Genomic DNA, 20,929 nt, shown 5'->3' with positions numbered 1-20,929 from the left:
TGAAATATAAGCTCATTTTTACTGTGAGAAGAAACCCTCGTACCATATTAGTGAAGACTTGCTTTATTTGAGGACATCATTCTTCACCAGCAATATTAGAAGGACAGGAAACTGTAAGCATAAAATAGAGTAATTAAAATCAAGATAATGGACATGTACTAGGTCAATTGTTCATATGAATTACAAAAAAAATATTATCGTAAAGTGCACAAGGTAGTAAACCATTGCATTTCCTCGCATTTTTTTCCGAGTCCTACTCGTTCGGTTGGTCATTCATTGATGTGTTTGATGCAGGCTGTTTGAATGTTGGTTGAAAAACAGATTTAATTGTCCGGGTCTTCTTCATCTTTGATTGGTATTTTTTTCCTGTTAACAAATAACAAAGAAATAAAATTTAGCATTACCAATTCCTTGATTTCGGTTGATCAAAAACGAACTAGGGAAAAAGAGCAGAGGGTACAAGAGATCACAAACCTAATCGGTCAGATATCCAGTCCATTGTGTAGATGGAGCAGAACATAGCGCTAGAGGGGGTAGCTCCGATGATGCGAGAGATGATCCGGTCCAAGGCTCCGAGCGCCAGCCGACTGGGCGTAGGTCTGGACGTTCGTCTATCTAGTCGAGCGATCACCACTAGGGGAATTGGCGGCGCAGCGTGATCGCTTGAGCGAGATCTATTTCCTGATCAGACGAGCGAGAAGAAGAAACGGTGTGGTTGGGCTAGCGATCATGGCATCCTGGGCTAATTGCGAACTGGTAGCGATGGCTGGAAAGTATGGGCTGATGCCTTGGCTGCGTTTACATGGCTGGGGCTGGGCCGTTTATGCGTACAAAAATGGAAAAAAAATAACTGAATGTATAACTACTAGTTGCCCCAGGCCCAATTCCGCCCCTGGCCTGATGTGAGTGGTGCAGCCAGCAGTGCACACTCTTACTGTTCATTTCTGTTTTTCAGATTCAGAAAGGGGGCCGGGGGGATGTTAACTCACTCACCTGCGCCCTGGCAGACTGCTCTTTAGAGGATATTGGATACCATGGTGACAAATTTACCTTCTTTAGAGGAGGATTGCGAGAAAGATTGGATCGAGCAGTTTCAAATCCGGGATGGATGGAGATGCACCCGTTGTGTGGTCTTGTAAACCTGGATATGGGTAAGTCGGATCACAGACCTATCTGTTTGGATACTGAATATCTGACGGGTGTCGCTGGCCCACGGCGTCGATCAGGAAGGAAATTTGAGGCAAGATGGCTAGAAGAAGAGTTGGTGGAGGAAGTAGTGCGAACGGCGTGGCAAAAGGCAGTCGTCAGGGGGCTTTGTCCCTCGGCTAGTGAGAAAATAGCAGCAGTACATAAAGATCTTCATCAATGGGACAGGAAAATTCTGAAGGGCCCTCGAGCCAGACTGAAAACAGCGCAACAGGAATTAGAGGCACTGATGAGAGAGCCATATGATGCTGAGGCACGTGTAAAACAGCAGGATTTGACGCTCAAAATTGAAAATCTCTTAGAGCAAGAGGAGATTTACTGGGCCCAACGGGGACATGCAAAGTGGCTTCGTCGCGGTGACCGTAACACCAAATTTTTTCATCAGTTTGCTTCGACCCATCGGCGTCGTAACTTGATCAAGAGATTGAAAGATAATAATAATGCATGGGTCGAGGGGAATGATAACCTCAAGCCCCTGATCTTTGATTACTCCCAGAATTTGTTTTCATCGGAGGCAGGGCTGATTGATGAATCTTTACTGAATACAGTAAAACCCGTAGTCACGGGCCAAATGAATGACCTCCAGGGTGCCCCATACACGAGGGAAGAAGTAAAAAAAGCGCTGTTTCAAATAGGTGATATGAAAGCACCTGGCCCTGATGGGCTTCATGCCATATTCTTCAAATGTTTTTGGCATATCATTGGAGAGGAATTAACAGATGAAGTGCTACAAGCTATAAATAACAGGAAAATCCCTAATGGATGGAATGACACTAATGTGGTGCTAATACCTAAAGTTGACAGCCCAGAGTTAATCACTATGTTTAGACCCATTAGTTTATGCAATGTGGTGTATAAAATTATCTTAAAAATGTTGGCGAATAGGTTGAAGAAAATCCTGCCTGAGTTAATTTCTCCTACACAGAGTGCTTTTGTACCAGGTAGATTAATCACTGATAATGTGTTGATTGCCTATGAGTGCTTTCATTCCATAAAGAAGAGAACACATGGGTCAAATGGGATTTGTGCAGTTAAACTTGACATGCTAAAAGCATATGACAGAGTAGAGTGGGAATTCTTGAGACAGATGATGATGAGGTTGGGGTTTCATGCACAATGGATTGAGCTAATTATGGAGTGTGTCTCTTCTGTTAAATATCATATCAGATTTAATGATACAGAGACAGATGAGTTCATACCAACTAGAGGTCTAAGACAGGGAGACCCACTGTCTCCTTATCTCTTTCTGATTTGTTCTGAAGGACTATCAAGTATGTTGATGCATGAAGAGGAAATTGGTGGAATTGAAGGAATAAAGGTGGCAAGGAACGCACCTTCAATATCCCACCTTTTGTTTGCAGATGACTCTCTAATTCTTATGAGAGCCACGGTGCAAAATGCAAACACTTTGAAGAGAGTTCTAGATACATATTGTGAGAGCTCGGGACAGCGAGTAAGTACACCTAAATCTAGTGTATTTTTCAGTCCTAGTACCAGAGTTAGTGAAAGAGAGGCTGTTTGTGGAGTACTGAATATATTAACTGAAGCGTTGTCTGACAAGTATTTGGGATTACCGACAATTGTGGGTGTTGACAGAAGTGACTGCTTCTAGCATCTTGTTGACAGAGTGTGTCAAAGGCTGAAGGGTTGGAAGGAAAAATTCCTATCAGTTCAAGGTAAAGAAATCCTCCTCAAAGCGGTAGCTCAGGCAATTCCATCATATGCTATGTCTGTTTTTAAACTACCGAAAGGAATTTGCAAAGCAATCACGGATGAAATATCGAGCTTCTGGTGGGGGGATGGAGAGGAAAAAAGGAAAATGCATTGGTATGCATGGTAGAAGATGTGTGTATCAAAGAAGAAGGGAGGAATGAGATTCAGAGACCTTCATAGCTTTAACCTTGCTATGTTAGCAAAGCAGTGTTGGCGACTGATCCACAATCCTGACTCTTTGTGTGCACAGGTTTTAGGTGCAAAATACTATCCGGATGGCAATATCCTGCGAGCTGGACCGAAGAAAGGCTCCTCGTTCACATGGCAAAGTATCTTTGCGGGGATACAAACGTTCAAGCGGGGGTGTGTTTGGAGGGTGGGTACGGGCTCACAGATCAATATCTGGGAGGACCCATGGATTCCATCAAGCCCGACCAGGAAAGTAATTACCCCTCGAGGGGGAGTTATGTTGTCAAAAGTGCAAGATATAATTGACCCACATACGGGTCAGTGGGATGAGGCACTTATTCAGAGTGTGTTCTCACCTGTTGATGTAAGCAGAATATTACAAATCCCACTCCAAGTTGAAGTTACAGAAGATCTTGTGGCATGGCAATTCACCAAGTCTGGAACATTTTCAGTACGCTCGGCTTATTATGTGGAGTTTGATCACCAGTTCGGTCGGCATTACAGAGAAGTTAATAGTCCAGGAACTGCTCAGCTAAATGGGGTCTGGAAGGAGGTTTGGCGCCTCCGATTACCGGGGAAGATTAAGCACTTTGGTTGGAAAGTGCTTAAAGGAGTATTACCGTGCTACGGTGTGCTAGCGGACAGACATATTCCCTTGATCCCACAATGCCCAATATGCAAGGTTGGCTTGGAAGATATCCAGCACTGTTTATTCACATGTGATAGAGCTCGACTTGTGTGGGCATCGCTAGGACTAACAGAGGAGATTGATAATGCTGTTATACAGGACCGGTCCGGCTCTATTAATTTGGACATATTGATCCGACTACAGAAACTAGTAGGGGATATTCCAATGGCCGAGTTGATTCTTGTTACTATGTGGTATATATGGTGGCAGCGGAGGCAAGTAACGAAAGGGGAGACAATGACGACCCCGGAACAGACAGCTATCTCAATACGAGTTCTCGCTACCAACTTTGTTCGAGCAAATACACCAAAAGTGGCCACCCGCAAGAAAGATCAACTGTGGAAAAAACCAGGTAGTGGAGTTATAAAGATTAATGTTGATGCATCATTTCATGAGGAGAATCTTCGTGGAGCCTGTGGCGTGGTTGCTCGGGATGACCATGGCAAATTTTTGGGAGCAGCAACACAAGTTCTACCTCATGTATCAAGCGCAGGATCTGCTGAGATCTTGGCTATCCGCTCTGGACTATACTTAGCAGCTAACATGAGGTGCACAAAGATCATCATAGAATCGGACTATATGCAAGCCTTGGAGGCAATATCTAATCCGACTACGTATATGGGAATTGATGTCCCAGTTGTGATGGAGTGTTCTCTCCTGTCGATGGAGTTTTCAAGTGTTAGTTTTGATTTTTGCAACAGAGAGGCTAATATGCTTGCGGATGGTCTTGCGAAGCATTGTATTAGTAGCAGAATCTCTGAAAGTTGGGAATCTTCCGTCCCTGACTTTGTTCTTCACCATTATGTAAATGACCTTGCTATTATTTGAGGAATAAAGTGTTGACGTTCAAAAAAAAAAAAACTCACTCACCTGCGCATCGATGAGTAAATTAGTTCGGCCGTGGAGTCTCTCATTTATTACTTGTTACCGGCGTGCAGGAGATCGTCGGCTACGTGCAGTCGCAATTGGACTTCGAGGATGGGCATACCGTCGAGAAGGTGGAGACGGCTCTGGACATCATCCGACAGGAACCTGGTCTTCACCAGGGACACGTTGTTCTGCCCACAAACCAAGCGCAAGGCCGAGAAGATTTTGTCAGAAACATCGACAGTGTGCTGTGCCATCTTAGTCACAACTTCACAACATTCCCGGGGACAAGTTCGTGCTCAAGTTTAGACTCAATCAAATCAAACGTGCAGTGCCATGTCGACAGATTGGTCGCCTTCTGTGCAGCAATGTGGCATCAGGAGCGAACCACGCTGTCCTCGATCTCAATACGGGTCGGATCGTGGGGCCGGGGACGTGCCAGTTGGTGCACCATTTCAGCAGTAGCTCTCCTGCTGTCAGGTCTCTGCTTTTCATGTCTGTGTGCCTGGACCTGTGCCTTCGCCTGATTTCTGCTGCTTCGTAAGCCTTAGGAAGCTCAAACTCGACGCCGCGTGAAGAAATATCCAGTGCCTACTGCTCGACTACACTTTTGCCGATCTTCCTGGTGGTACGGAAGACCTCCATATCCAACTTGCTGTTGACACCAAGGTGATTCTCTTGTTGCTGAAACTGAAGTTGATACCCCTCTTGTTGTTCTCTGCTTCATTTTTAACTGCAGTTGTTCAGTCTCTGAATGCATGCCTTCCCATTAGTTTCATTGTCGTAGTTCCAAAATATTTTTCTCATTTCACTGTTGTGTGCATATGTATCAGTTGCATGGATTTGCGAGATGCACTGGCAGCTTCGTCATTCTGAACTATGATGCATCTTATATTGACTCATGCATGCCTGTATACAATATGGTTCTACAAGTGGCGTCCTTCGTTTGGCTTCCCTTTCATAGTTAGCCCTGCTTTAGAGCAACTGGAACTGCATGTGGGTTCTTTCTCATATCTCTCCGGCATTTACTTATGTACCTAAGCAAAAAATAAATAAGTCATGCATTATTGTAAGTGTGACTGTATGTGCAGTATTCCTCAATGCTTTACTGATAAAAATACATGAGAAAGACGGAAAAGACCCAAGATACACAACTACTTGTATCTAATTACTGAATGCAATTATACAACTGTTCTTTGCTTTGGAAGTTTGCATTCATCATCATGTCATGTAGGTCCAAATTAACAATCTAAGACTTGATTCACATCATAATTAACAAGGTACAAAATACCCTATTCAATCTTTTTAAGTGAGCTGTACCCAAGCACAGTGTTGGATAATCGACCCATTCGCCTCCGATAACAAGCTTGTAGAGATTTTTCTTTATGCTGAAAACTATTTTCCTTATTTTGTATAATTACCTTTGACTTTTCTTGATCCGGTCTAGGGCCTGATTTCAAATTTAGCATAGAACCCAGTTTTCTAGGTACATACATCATTGGTCCCATCGGTAGATCACATGCAGGGCCACCTTTATCTTTCGCTTTGCCCTGTGATCTTTTAAACTTAGCAAGCAAAGAATCTGATGATGAATGATGAATGGAGAGTGTGCAGGGAGCAAAGAATAATTCACAGCTTTGTTGGCAGAAAAGCAAATAAAGCAACGAAGCAACACCAGTAATACTCCTACTACCCTTACTGCCTATCCAGAGCTTGCTGCATATCCATTCTATTCTATACTAGGTGAGGGTGTGTTCACGCAGCTTACTTGGTTTTCTCGTTCAGCCCGATCCATCTATTTGGCTGCTGTTTAGCTAAGCTAGCTTGTTTTGGCCTATCAATCCAGTTCCGCAATCAAGGTAACTACGCCAATCCAGATGTCTATATGATCTGCACGCAGAGTGCTTCTCCAGATTTGTCTAGCTTTTGGAAGACTATTTTAAAATGAGTTGTAACTTCTCCAAATGCTTGCACTCATTTTATTCCTAAACATCTGCAGGAACGAAGAGTTAGGCCTGGGGTCTTTGCTGCAGATCCGTCTGATCCATGGGGTAGATTGAACAAGCCAATTCAACTCTAAATGAACCTGGGGATCGTTTCGATACATCATGGAGCCAAGGGTACTTAATCCATTCGTGCATCTCGATCTTCAGCAATCAATTCTGCGAGCTTATCTGAGATTTGCATTTGTTATCAAATTTTGCTTATGGCATGTCCACTTTGTGGGCTTGCCCTCTATAGAATGTTGCACTTTTGTTTGAGAAGAGGATCTCTGATTCAGTCGTGCCATATATTCAGCTAATTGCATGAACCCATCTGTTGGGAGATGCTTCGTTGGCATGGTTTCTATATATACACACATTTTGGGTTTTTCATGAATTTAGATGGTAGTAAATTTTTTAGAATCCAGATTAAGTGTTTGATTGCAGGCATTGTAAAGCATCCATACTTTCGTAACAAAGCGTGTACTAAAATAAGTAACACAAAGGCTAGGTTTGGCAGCAAGGTATTTTTTGAAGTTTTAGAAGAATACCGTGTTTTTTTAAATCATGGTTTTAATGACTTCGATGCGTTTGTCATTAACAAATACTTTAATTTTAAAAACAGTAGTATCTAAAAAACTGGTCTCGAAAAATAGGTCTGGACATCTTTTTTCCTAAACCGAGAAACACTCACACCTCACTGGTCTCTGGAGTCCATCTTCTCTGTCCGTCATCAACTGTGATTTCCCATCTTCTAGCCACGAACAAATCAAGCTCACCACATAGAAAGATATGTACGTGCTCCTCTACACCTACTCTACTTCCTCGTTGATCTCGCCAATATTTGGATTGTGCCAGTGCCCCAAGGGCAGCTTGTAGATTAGAACGTGGAGTAGGTTGATTGATTCTTGGAGCACCCTCGTATACAACAGGTTAAACTAGCTAGGACGATCGATTAGCACACATGCACATACGTACCCTCTCACCCTATAGAAGTGCGGGCGGCAAGTGTTGGCCTCCTGTGTGTGGAGACATATGCCGACTTGTTCATAGCAATGGCAAGGCTGCATGCACGAGGCAGCTGTTAGCGCAAGTTGATGTAGGTCATTGGGTGTACCTGAGTTTAGCTCAGCTAGCTATCTCTAGAATTATGCAGCAACATAATAATCAGTTAAACCAGAGGAAACTTAGAAAGACTGCACTTGCTAAATGCTCTGTAGTTTTGTCAAAGCAGAGGAAAACTATGGATTTTTTTAGAAACTGAGGTATACATTGCCCAGGCATTCGAACACCATAATTTTGGATTACTGTGGTTTTCTACATGTTGTGCTCCCCGAACTAGGCCTAAGAATAATAATTGACTATTATCTTTGTTATTCCTATGTGTTATCCCTGCAGTTAAATTTTGCCTTAAAACTCGAAAACAAAGTAGTGAAAGAAAAAAGAAAAGTAAAAGTGATAAACCTCATTCAGTTATTGTTATACACTGCAGCTCATCCTGCTCAAGGCAAATACCATCAATGCTGCAGCAGAAGAGATAGTTGGTATTCTGGAGGGCACGACCAAACACGAAAGAAATATCTTCTTCCGTGGCTGGCAGGGACTCGGGGCATCCACTGTTCTCAGAGTGGTTGCCCAACGCCTGAAATCATCAGCTGCTCAAGAAATGAAGTTTCAAAAGGTTGTACACGTGGATTGCTCATTGTGGCAAAGCATGAGAGCCCTGCAAAGGGCAATTGCTGAGGAGCTAGAGCTTCCCCAGTCGGTGATGTCCATGTTTGATCAGCATGATGAGGAGGATGATTTCAATGGGATAGACCAAGGCTCTAGAGGGGTAATAAGTGATGTCACAGGGGAGATCTTCAGAAAGCTTTATAACAGTACATTTGTGGTGATTTTTCACAACGGGAACAACCACTACATTGATTTGTATGAGTGTGGTCTCCCCATAACTACATTTTTGAGTAACAAGGTGTTGTGGACCTGGGGCAGGAGGCTCCGACTCTATAACGAAGAAGAAGAAGATGAATTCGAGAAAACTGCGAGTAAGGCTGATATTGACATGGGAGGTCAAGAATTGCGGAGAAATGTATTGCATGAAGAGGCCGCCAAGTACATTGATATTCTTGAGCCTGGCACAGTAGTTGAGTGCTTCCAGTACGTCTGGGCAAGAAAACGTGCCGGCTGTATTGACTGGCGAATGCATGCTTCAAACTATTGGATATGTGATGGGATTATACTAGAGGAAGGCAATCCGTCTGCATGGGAGGTTGGTGATGCTCTAGAGAGATACATCTACTTGGATTGGATTATGGAGGAAGATAATCCCAGTGAAGATGAAGATGAAGATGCAATTGATGCTTACATTTCTGGCCCTAATGACCGTTCGGTTTCAGCCACACACCAACCCCTGATACATGATGATATTGGTGTGCTGCCTCTTCGAGCGACATCCTTCCTCCTCCTAGCAGATAAATCAAATGGTAGGAGGGTGAAGCCTCTATTATCAGTTGTCATGTTCCCAGACAACAATAGGCTGCGTGTGTTGCACCTATCTTGGTGCACCTTCAGTTTTACATCTCCTCCCTTCCTCTGCTGCAGCCACCTAAGATTCCTCCTGCTGGACCATTGCACAGATATCAAAGATGAAGAGCATAAAAGCAAAAACCAAAATGGATCATGCTTCCAAAAGCTATGGGTGCTGGACCTGAGGTATACAGACTGGTACTCAGAAAAGATGATGTGTTTAATGGATGAACTCAGGGAGCTGAATGTGGAGGGAGTCAGGGACTGGAGGGTAGTTGATCTTTGTGGCAGTAAAACTAGGCTTGTCAAGCTCCGAGTAGAAGCTGACCCAGACGCTGCAACTGAAATAACCATGCACAAGCCAGTCCCTAACATGTCCAACGCCAACCACCTTAAGACAATTATCCTTGAGAGTTGCGTTGGATTGGAACAAGTTGTTCCCGATGTTCTTCCCCCGTTACTTGAGTCATTTAGCTTTACTGTAGATGATGACGCTATTGCTAAGATATCCAGCATCTCCTTCCAGGGCCTCGCTAAATTGAAGAGTGTGCTGCTGAGAGGCTTGATGGAGAGCCTCGAGGAGCTGGACCTCTCAGGCACAGCAGTGAAGACCCTCGACCTTAGAGAAGTGGTAGCAAGAAACCTCAAGCAGCTCATCATGTTGGGCTGCCAGAAGTTGCAAGCAATACAATGGCCGCGAATAGGAGAAAGGCCATGGTGGTTGGAGGTGTTGCGCGTCGACACCGTACAATCCGGATCATCTGGCCAAGGCAATTGTGAAGAAAAATCCAAGGAGACTATTGCTGCTACAGGATCATCACAGAATATTGCAGTTGTTGCTATGAAACAAGATGCATCTTTTGATAAATACATCTATGTAAGGGACGGAAGGCTCCTGAGGTCACTAGTGCCTGTCAGAGCATCTTTTGAGCTTAGGGGTGGACATATGGAGATGTCATCATCACCTGCAAGTAGTGTTGCTGTTGGTGATCGTGGATATGCCCAACGAATTAGACATCCTGATCATTATTTATATGCAAGAGATATCGTATTTCAATACCACCTTCACGTTGTTGCTGCTAATGAAGGTGCAATCAGGTGGATGTGGGCTTGTCCACCTGCTCCTGTTGTTGATACAGTCAAGGATTGGTATGTCCACATACAAGTTGAAGAGGGTATGAAGAAGAGTGGCTTACTGAAGCAGGAAGGTGGCACCCAAGGAACTATTACTGGTGCTACTTCAATCCCAGATGATATATGCAGATTACATGCTAAGATGTTGCATGTGCATGATTGCTTGTCCATCACTAGCATCCCAGTCCCAAGAGATCTTGTTTGGACACGACTTGAACAGTGTCGAGTTGAGAGGTGCCCCAATATAAGCTCTGTCTTTGCTGCTCTCAAAGGAAGTTATACTAATTATGTTATGTTTTGCTTTTATCACTTGACCACATTCTGGGCATCCCAGCTCCTGATGGCGCGCTACATATGGAACTGGAATACAATATGGCAACCCAGTGAGCATTCCTTTCGAGACCTAGAATTTTTGCACCTAGACTACTGCCCAAGGCTCATACATGTGCTCCCCTTATCTGTGGATATGACTACCTTGCCTCACCTAGTGACCCTCGAGATTGTGTGCTGTGGCGATATCATGGAGATCTTCCCTCTGGATCCCGAGCGCCAAGAGAAGCAAACAATTATAAATTTCCCCGAGCTCAAGCACATCCACCTGCACGATCTCCCCAGGCTGCAGCACATCTGTGGAAGTAGGATGTTAGCACCAAAACTTGAAACTATCAAGATAAGGGGCTGTTGGAGCCTCAAGCGCCTGCCTGCCGTTGCGAAGAAATTCCCCAAGGTGGACTGCGAGAAGGACTGGTGGGACAGTTTGGAGTGGCACGAGGGGGATGTGAACCACCACCCTTCGCTCTACAAGCCGACCCACTCAAGGTACTACAAGAAGTCCCAGTTGCCGAGAGGCAGCGTACTCAGGTGAGATATAATTGGCTCCATCTTTCCATTCATTAGTAATTTACTTACTGTGCTAGTCAGCTTAGTTTCGTCATCCTCCTCCTAGTACTACTCTTGTAATTTATATAGTTGATCAATCATCTAATTGATGATTTATTATGCTGCATTGTAGGTAATCCATCCCTTCCATGAGGGGAGCTTCAGCGTGCTTCAGTGCAACATGCATGTTGGGCTACAAGGTTGAAGATTTATCGGCAATATATGGCTGTGTGTATTTTCCCTACCCAAATTCATGCTGCTTGATTGGTTTTTGTGTGCTATGCTTCTGCATTGCCATGGTGTGGCTCTGCGCCTGCATCAATCTACATTGTCGACATGTTGTTGCATCTTCCAGTTTGGTTTGGTTCAGTCAGCTTTGCTGGACTGACCGATATATCATCAAAGCAAGTATTTTTATCATCTGGTTGGATAGATGATGGTACAAGATTTGAGCAAGAGAGAAATAAATAAGAGTGGCATCCAGCTTACGCGACATGAGCCCTGGCGTGCTCATGTTGCTGCTATGCTGTCTGTGTGTGTGTGTGGTGTGATCTGTCAGCTGCCGACTGACTGTTGTAATAATTTAATTGTGTATGCGATTTTTAAAACAATTGTGGATGGTTATAAATTTGTTGTTTAACTATAAATTTGATTGCCCATGCGGTCATGTGGCTGATATAACCTCTCTAAGTTTGTGCTCTGTCGTATACCTTTTGCTATTTACTACTGCTAGTTATTTAGTTTTATAAAGCAAGTTTATTTAGAGGAATGCAGCATAGGCGTATCGTGCTGTTCTATCTATGCAAAAGGATTTTCCTTCTTACCGGCGGCTAGCTGATCTACCATGATCGAGCTTGTAATCTCGTAAGCATAAATTCTGACAGGATCTTCTTTCAGTTTGGAAACAGAGCAAACAAGCACACATTCAGACATGATCCGATTTCAGTTTGAAAACAGAGCAAAGAGAGCACCTGCCAAGTTGAATAGCTCTTGCCCAGATTGGCTTCTCTGAAACAATCCACTAGGCAGACTAAGGCATAGCCTAGTGGTTGGAAGGGGCTGATGGCTTCCCACCCACCCAGGTTCAAGACATGGTACTTGCAATTTGGGGTTGTTGCACCAATTATACTGTAGGGGGTTCCCTTACAGTCTTTCTGTCAAAAAAAAAAAACAACAACCCACTAGTCAGGTCCTTGTTGTACTGCCGCTTGTGTCTCTGCTTTGCTCTGCTTCCTATATGTGAGTCATGCACACTACCATGTTCGCCCACCAAAGAAAAAGGAAGGGGGAAAACCCCGTAAAAAAGAGCAGCTGTGCCGACGGCTTCTTTGTCTTGTCCGACGTCTCCAGCAGCTTCTCAAGGAGATCGTCATTGCCTGTCAGAGCTTGTAATCTTGTAAGCATAAATTCGGATGGGGTCATTTTTTCAGTTCGAAAACAGAGCATTTCTGCAGGCGTTCCACGGTAATCTTGTAAGCAACAATTCGAGTAGCTCTTTCCCAGCACAGAGTCAGATCTTTGGTGCACGGCTGATGGTTGCTCTTCTGTGTCCTCATCCTTCAGGCATGGCACTGCCACTTGCGTCTCTCCATTGCTCTGCTCTGCTTCCTGTGACTGAGAGGCACGCACACTGCCTAGCTCTTCCATGTTTATCATGTCAAGCATTTTATTAATTTCTCACAAATATACCCAGATGAAGATGCGGTACGACAAGTAACAGCAAAAGATACAAATAGGATACCATGTCAACATACAAAACACCATCTGGTTACAAATGGACCCATGGATCATGTTGTACACACAACCAGCCATAGATACTGAGATGAATGGCACACATATACAAATTGAAGCAACATATTGCAAGCAGAGGAACGGTAGTCGGGGCAAACAAGACTACAACGACTAGAGCAATGTAGTTTGAGCAAGAAAGACATGAGCAGCACCCACAAGACTGGGTGTGCTGCATCAGCTAATCAGCTTCAAATTGACATTCTTCAGATTCGAATGCTCCTCATACTGGCTCTCCAACTCTTTCTTCATCTCATTGATGTATTCACCATACATCCGAATTTCCTTCAGGTTTGTGAGAAATTGTAGCCCCTTCATCTCCCGGTATTTCCGGTATTTCTTACTTTGTAGCAGCTCAAGCTTAGGCATCACGTCTTTTTTCAAACGTAACCAAGTTGGGCTCTCCGTTAAGCTCGAGCGCCAGGAGGATCGGGAAAGATGGGCCTACGAAATGCAGATGCTCCAATACTATTGCCCCACCCCTCAGTCGTAAAACTGCAAGATTTGGTAGACTCCCGAGGGTTTCTATCTCATCTGCTTTGTCCAATCTGCTGCCCTTTAGGTCCAACTTTGATAGATACTGTAGGCGTTGCATCCATTGCGGTACTTTGTGTAGACGGCCGATCAACTTGAGGCTCTCAAGGTGTTCTGGTGGAAACAGACCCCCACCCAAACGAACTTCCCAAGAAAGAACACCAACCCACTCACCTTTCAAAATAACCGTACCCAAACAACCATCTATATCATCGCCATGCACTGTCAAAGAACGAAGTTGGTTGTGAGCAGCAATAGCAGACCAGGACCTCTTCCCGTTTCCCTCCTTGATACCAGCCACACCTAGCTTACGCAGCTGAGTAAGTGCACTGAGCTCCTTTATAACCTTTTCCTTTCCCCTTGTAACGTTCACAACACCCAGTGTTTGCAGGGACGCCAATTTTCCAGTCCCTCCCGGAGCTTTAACACCATCCACACATTTGTGTAAACACGCCCAGAGAGAGCGGTGCAGGTTCAATATATCGTGCATGTTCCAACCAAGTTCTGAACGTTGTGTACTCCAATATAATTTGACTAGAGACAACAAAAGGGCGGGCCCTCCATGACACATTCTTCCCTGGCATTGCAAACATCTGCAGTGGAACCATGTCATGGAATGGCGACGCATACAATCCATCTTCCAATACTTGTAAAAAACCCTACCATTCTCATTTTCTGTGCCAAGCAAAGAGCCAGTTGTACGGAGATGTCGTAGCTTGCGAAGCTTAGTGACAGTTGCTGGCAGTTCAAATATACGCGTGCCTTTGATATCCAGTGTTTGGAGGTGGCTCAAATTCCCAATAGAGTTAGGAAGGTACCAAATATTTTCTCGTATAGAGAGGTATCTGAGGTGATGCAGCTGCCCAATTTCATCAAGATGGTGATTTTTGAACCGTAATGTGTCCTCCAAATCGAGCACTCGGAGGAACCTCATCTTCTCAGAGATGAAATACGGTCTCCACTCTCCATACACAGTCAGTGATCTCACATGCCACAAGTCCAGCATACTATCAAACACATCTTTAGCTCTTTTCCAGTTGCTGCTAATGACAAGATGGCGTATTGGACCTCGTGTACTGCTCAAACAACATCCTTCCTCAAGTGTGAGAACAAGGTTTTCCTCCCTAGCCTTCGAGATGCACATTTCACGAATGATGTCATGAAGCTGACAAGAATCAATTTTCCCACTATGATGGTTTTACACCTTCACCTGGCAGAATCATACTCCTGTCTACAAGCTCATCAAAGTACTTGTCACCAACTTCTTCTGCTGTCATGCCATGCATCTCCTTGCAATAACCCTCTGCTATCCATCGCCTCACCAAACGTTTGCGCTTAATTATGTAGTCTTATGGGAATATGGACATGTATAAGAAACATGACTTGAGGTGGTAGGGTAAGCCATCATAGCTCCTCATAAGGACTGTCTTTATAGTCCTAAGCTCTGGGTTGATCTCCAACTCAGCACTAATACGGCCATGCATGTTCCTCCATTCAATAGCAGTTTTAGGCTTTGTGGCTAGGAATCCACCTATAGTTGATATTGCAAGGGGAAGTCCATCACACTTCTTTAAGATAAGTTTTGCTTGTTCCTCCATATCAAGGGCCAAATTAACCTTTCCTGCCTTGTCCTTAAACACCTAACATAGATATAATTTAGTATTGTTAAATACTTGGATTAAATAATAACTGTTTGAGAAAAAAAATGCATTGTAGAGAAGAACTTGAAGACAGCCTATATTGTTCTGAACAATCTGTGGTTGTTGAAGACAGTCTATTGCATGGTATTATTTATCAACATATTTCAATGCAGATAACACCTATTGACCATGGTTGTCCTCTCACATTTCACCTTATTTCTTCGACAATAAAAGTGCATGTGCATTTGCTTATTGATTAAAATAACAGGTAGCCAACCACTCAGTAATATGATGCAATATGGAGGTATGGAGCGTAAGTCAGTAATCACATATCTTATGTCTCGATGCAAAAGATAAACGAATGATCAGAAATGTGTTTGAGACACGTTATAAAACTCTGAATACTATTGTCTGATGGTAAACTCATGCAAAAGAATACCCTAAAAAAGACTCATCCAAACGGAAAGAAAAGACATGAGATTTAGTAAAAGTACCTTCTTTTTGAAGAGATCAAGTGCAGCAGCATCTTTCAGACCTTCAAGACGTACATGTTGTTGTCTTCTCCTGAACAATGTTTGGCAACCTTTTTCTCCCTTGTGGTGACTATGACTATTCCAGCATTTTTCAAGCAACTACTGACCAAATCCCATTCTGCAGTGATTGATATATCATCAAGAACAATGAGGCACCTTTTATTTTTTAGACGGAGATTTAATTCTTCAACCAGCTCTTGAAGTCCCATTGTTGCTATCTTCTTCTTTTCTTCTCCAGTTGCTGTTGCTTCAGTAGGATCTTCTTGGACATCACTCAATAGTTGCCAAGCAAAATTTCTGATGAGCACTTTAGAGTCGAATGGGCGCAATGCAGTGACCCAAGCACGCTTCCAGCCACCAAGCTGTTGGTTTCGGTAGGCGCTTCGAACAAGAGTGGTCTTCCCAAGACCTCCCATTCCCCACACTGAGATCACCTTATATTCTTGATTGTTTTCTGGTTTACCAACTAAATTGATAACATGATCTTGCTCTGCTTCCTGCCCAGTGAACAACTCCTCAACCAGTATCTTTGTGATACTGCGATCAAGCTTCTTTACAGGAGTAGACTTATTAACTGTATCTCCACCAATACACATCGCCTGTTGATTTTCCACCTCTATTTCACTTGTGGACTTTGATGGGTTGTCTTTAGTAGTGATAACTTTTGCCGTGCCTGACCCGGTCTCTGCAACAACTGGTGCAGGAATAACCTACAAATAAAGCAGATCTATAAGAATATTTATATATGTGCGCCCTAAACAATTTAGATTTAGGACAAACTGCAATATACTAGTGAGGCTTCCTTTGAGATTGATGACTGAGATTTCCATAGTGTTGGTACCAAGCTTATAGACTTTAGCATCTACACAACTATCCTAACGTTTAGTACCACTGGCTTCAAACGACTTCGCTATTTTTTAGTCTCTGCTAAGTACCTTTAGGATTCATATGCTCACCTAAACATACAGATGTCTAATTTATGAGGATAATTAAGGTGCTATAAAAACAAAGATTTTCACAAAACACGAACTGATAAGAAGAGTGTACACTGGTCACTTGATGAAGTATTACCTCCTGGTGGAACAGATAAAGTGCTTGATCTGATGACAACTGCTTAAGCTCTGTTACTCGGAGGGGTTGGTCCCAGCACAAACTTGCAATTTCGGCCTGGCGTGTTGAGAGTATGATTATGCTATCTCTCTTGTTTCTAGGGAAGAATCCTTTGATGCAATCCCATTCAACAATAGTGGATAAATCATCAATCACAACAAGGTATCGGTTTTCAGTAACCTGCACATTAAACACACGAAACAAATCACCTTGCCCCATGCCCTCCATCTTCATAGGACATTAACCCCTATAGTTGTCCGTTCTTGCGCCTTTCCGATTTCCTCTAGAGAATTTTCATAGAACTGCCTCATAAGGCCGTGAAGGAAATCTCTTGGGTCGAAAGGATGCATCAACCTAACCCAAGCACGGCATCCAACCTTGTCAAATACTTGTTTGTTATCATAGACCTTCCTAATCTCGTTAGTCTTGCCAAGATCACCGCCAGTTCCCAACACCGCGATCACGCCAAGGTTCTCCGGTCCGCTGGTGACGGTGGCTAGCCTTGCTTCGTTGATGCCAAACATTTCCACGCTGGCAAGGCTGGCCTGCTCTTCTGCAGCAGCGGCAGCAGCAAGCTTGGAGCCGGACGAACCTCCCTTGATGAGGCGGTACCGCAGGTTTCTGCTGCTGACATCCTCAACCTTTGCCCTTAGCTCCTTTACTTCAATGGCAATGCGGCGTCGATTACATAGGTCACGGGGGATGCATGCCCAGATCGGCTTCTTCTTCGCGTGGAGGCCGAAATCCATGAGGCTGTCCTCCACCTTGTAGGCCAGGTTGCGGACCAGCTGCACCCATGTCACGAGCACCTTGTGTTGGCCTTGCTCCTCATCGGCCGTCATCAGGAAGGACTGCATCATCTGCAATTCATCCGTGATAAAGGTCACATCGCGCTCGATGCCGAGTTGCAAGGCGATCTCCTCTGTGGCCTTGGACTTGGCATAGTCTAGTGTGTTGACGTATAAAGTGATGCCTAGTCTCTTTCGTCAGATTGGTCTTTTGGTTGCATTGGCTAGAGCATACACTTCTACATGATATCAGAGCCAAGAGGTCTTGAGTTCAAGACCCGGCTGACGCAATTAAATTGCAGCCCACTTTTGGTCCACGTTTAAGCCTGAGGGAGCCACACGTAAGGGGGAGTGTTGACGTATAATGTGCTGCCTAGTCTCTTCCATCAGATCGGTCTTTTGGTTGCATTGGCTAGAGCATGCACTTCTACACAGTGCTCCATTCAGCACGGCCTTGCCGACGCTCACTGCCATTGCTTCTATTGCTTTGCTATCCTCTCTTTACTATGAGTGGATTGTGAAGGAGGCCGCTCGGGTTACAATGGCGGGCAGGCGACTGAAGCTCCAGCAGCCCCTTATCTTGATAGCTTCACAGGTGAGCTCGGTTAGTGGAGTACGTACAGTACATGTACGTGTCCTAATCCAATAATTGCAGTGTCCCAACATGTTTCTTGTTGGTTGGTGTACGATTAATCTGGCTGTCGCAATGCAGCCAATACCCATCATTTTCGAAATGAGATGGCCAGGCAGAGCCTAGCATTTTTCTTCTTCATAGCAAACAGAAAAAGAGGAGGGGAAATAACTGAGAGGGGGCACATTGCCATACGCAAAGGACCAAACACGTGCCGCATCCATCCATTCTGGTTGTTGCATCACAGCCATCAGTAGCAATTGCTGGACCGGGACAGGCAGCAACACGAGAGCCTTTCAGTTTCAGGGCCTGACGACAAAGGAAAACATCCACGGACAGTGTGTCGTGAGCAGAAACTCTGGTAATTAAAATTGTCTTAGTGCAAAACTCTGAACTTTGAAGTCCGAAGTACCAAGTGCATGCTCAACAGATGGGTCAGCACCACCAATTCTTGTTTAGACGAAATCAATTGGCAAATTTTGAGTAGTCATCAGCTAGTAGGACTAGGGTTGGCTATATCTCCTCCCATTTATTCAAGTGTTTCTCACACGTGTATTTCCAAAAGCGAGAGAAAATGGGCGAGGACATGGCCAACACCAGCATGTATGTGCTGTCCTTGTAGTATATCACAGAGATGGCAGTACATTTTCTGTACACAGAATATAGACATGTAATGATATAAAGTCAACAGTCAATAGGGAGAATGTACATTAGGCAAAGTAGTAGTATTAGTTGATAAAGAAAGAAATTAATGTACTAGGGAGTCTGAAAGGAAATTGTGCATCTACTTCTTACTCTAGAGTCTAGACCTTCAACTATCAATGCTGATTTTTTCTTCCGGGGATACGCAAAGTTTGCGTATCATTTCATTGATAGAAGAAGATAGAATGAGTACATGAGGTGGTACAACACATGACACGAACGCCAGGGGCGTGAATATAGTGCCCGAAGCGGGAGTATTTGACAAAAAACTACCACATTAGGGGTTGCCGTCCCACAGAACTACCACATTCAAAAAAGTGACTGATAATTATCAATTTTTTTTAATTTTGTGACTAAAAACTACCACTTTTGAAAAATGGTCAGTTTAGAAGATTTGAGCACGTTTATGACATGCGGGACCCATCTGTCAAGGCTGACGTGGCGGCAAAGTCAACTCCGTTCATTTTGACCGTTGAGCTGACCGTTATGACAGGTGGGCCCACACATCATTCTTCTTCTTCCTCTCTCTATCTCGCTGCCGAAGCTAGTCGTTGCCGTTCGTCTCGCCGCTGTGGCCGTGGCCCTACGGCTGCTCTCCTGCTCCTAGGCGCCGCCGCTACCGCCGTTGTCCCCGCTGTTGCCCTTTGCTTCCCGCGCCGGCGAGCCCCTGGCCTCCCCTGCCTGCTGCCGCGGAGCTCCTGCCCCGCGCCCCCTGCTGGCTTGCTGCCGTTGCGGCTTGCCGGCCCGGCCGCCACAAACTGCCCGCACTGCCCGCCGGCTTGCGTGCCCCGCCGCAGCCCCGCTGCTGCTTGGCTCCCGCCTCTGCCGCCGCCGTTCGAACCCTCCCCGACCCGCGCTCACGACTCTCCCCGCCTCCTCCTCCCAGTGCCGCACTGCCCCCTGCAGCCCACACACGGCCGCGCTCGGCGGTCGACCAGGCCCGCATCTACCATCGAGCAGTAGCTCGCGACACCGACAGCCGGCTCCGGCGACGAGCTCGTCCGCAGGGACCCGATTGCTTTTACTAAAAAACTGAAAAGGACTTGATTGCTTTTTTATAAAACTTGCAAGGATCTGATTGCTTTTTTAAAAGTTATAGGGACCTGGTTGTTTTTATTTTTTTAAAGGGACCGACGTATGGGCCCCACCTGTCATAACGGTCAGCTTAACGGTCAAAATAAACGGAGTTGACTTTGCCGCCACATCAGCCCTGACAGGTGGGTCCCGCATGTCATAAACGTGCTTAAATCGTCTAAACTGACCATTTTTCAAAAGTGGTAGTTTTTAGTCACAAAATTAGAAATTTTTGGTAGTTATCCGTCACTTTTTTGAATGTGGTAGTTCTGTGGGACGGTAACCCCTAATGTGGTAGTTTTTTGTCAAATACTCCCCGAAGCGGAGAGAAGAGATGCTTGACCCAGAAACAAAGAACATGGCTAGACTCGCCGACCAGAGCAGTTATCCAACCGACAACCAAACAACCAAACATCTCCAAAACCAGCACTGAGGACGCCTCGAGCAAATCAAGACAACGCCTTCTTGAAGAAGAACGACACCGGGATGCTGTCGTCGTCCGGTCGGAAAGAACGGACCTAGGGTTTCCCCTGATGCTTGAAGAGGGGCACGGATAACGGCCATGGCAGCGCCTCCAGGAAGGTGACGGCACCCGCGGGCATCACCGCTGCCAGCAAAAAGATGCAGGCATTTCACCCTGACCAAATTCGGAGTAATCCCAAGCCGTCGGAGCGCAGAACAAAGACGAGGCAGTCGGTCATAGGTCGGAGCAACGACCGCAAGAAGGGGAGCCACGCCCGATGCCAAAGGAGGCACCAGGCGCAGCCGGATGCGCGAGCTCCGGAGGAGGACGAGGTTGCGTGGCTGAGCGGAATGATGCGGCGGTGACGTGACGGTGGCCAAAGCCCCGGACGAGCAAGGATCTGAAAGGGAGCGCAGATCCAGGTTACCGGGACCGGAGCAGCATGGACAGCGGCGAGCTCAGCATCCATCGTAGCAGTAGAC

At 45.1% G+C, this 20,929-nt stretch overlaps 1 protein-coding gene and 2 pseudogenes across 1 annotated transcript; 1 reads left to right on the top strand and 2 right to left on the bottom strand.

Moving 5' to 3' along the window:
• The first annotated feature begins 6,302 nt into the window (after nt 1-6,302).
• On the top strand, nt 6,303-11,812 carry LOC119327549. The gene is made up of 4 exons (XM_037600642.1): nt 6,303-6,522; nt 6,663-6,783; nt 8,138-11,166; nt 11,318-11,812. Exons 2-4 carry the CDS (start codon nt 6,772-6,774, stop codon nt 11,319-11,321), a joined length of 3,045 nt encoding a protein of 1,014 aa, XP_037456539.1. The 5' UTR covers nt 6,303-6,522; nt 6,663-6,771; the 3' UTR covers nt 11,322-11,812.
• A 1,337-nt stretch (nt 11,813-13,149) lies between these two features.
• LOC119332824 lies at nt 13,150-16,199 on the bottom strand (annotated as a pseudogene).
• A 424-nt stretch (nt 16,200-16,623) lies between these two features.
• LOC119332823 lies at nt 16,624-18,051 on the bottom strand (annotated as a pseudogene).
• Between the last annotated feature and the right edge of the window lie 2,878 nt (nt 18,052-20,929).

This window comes from Triticum dicoccoides, chromosome 7A (genome assembly GCF_002162155.2).
Source record: "Triticum dicoccoides isolate Atlit2015 ecotype Zavitan chromosome 7A, WEW_v2.0, whole genome shotgun sequence".
Taxonomy (NCBI): Eukaryota; Viridiplantae; Streptophyta; class Magnoliopsida; order Poales; family Poaceae; genus Triticum; species Triticum dicoccoides.
The sequence above is the reverse complement of the archived record's forward strand: the minus strand, read 5'-3'. Positions and strand labels throughout refer to the sequence as shown.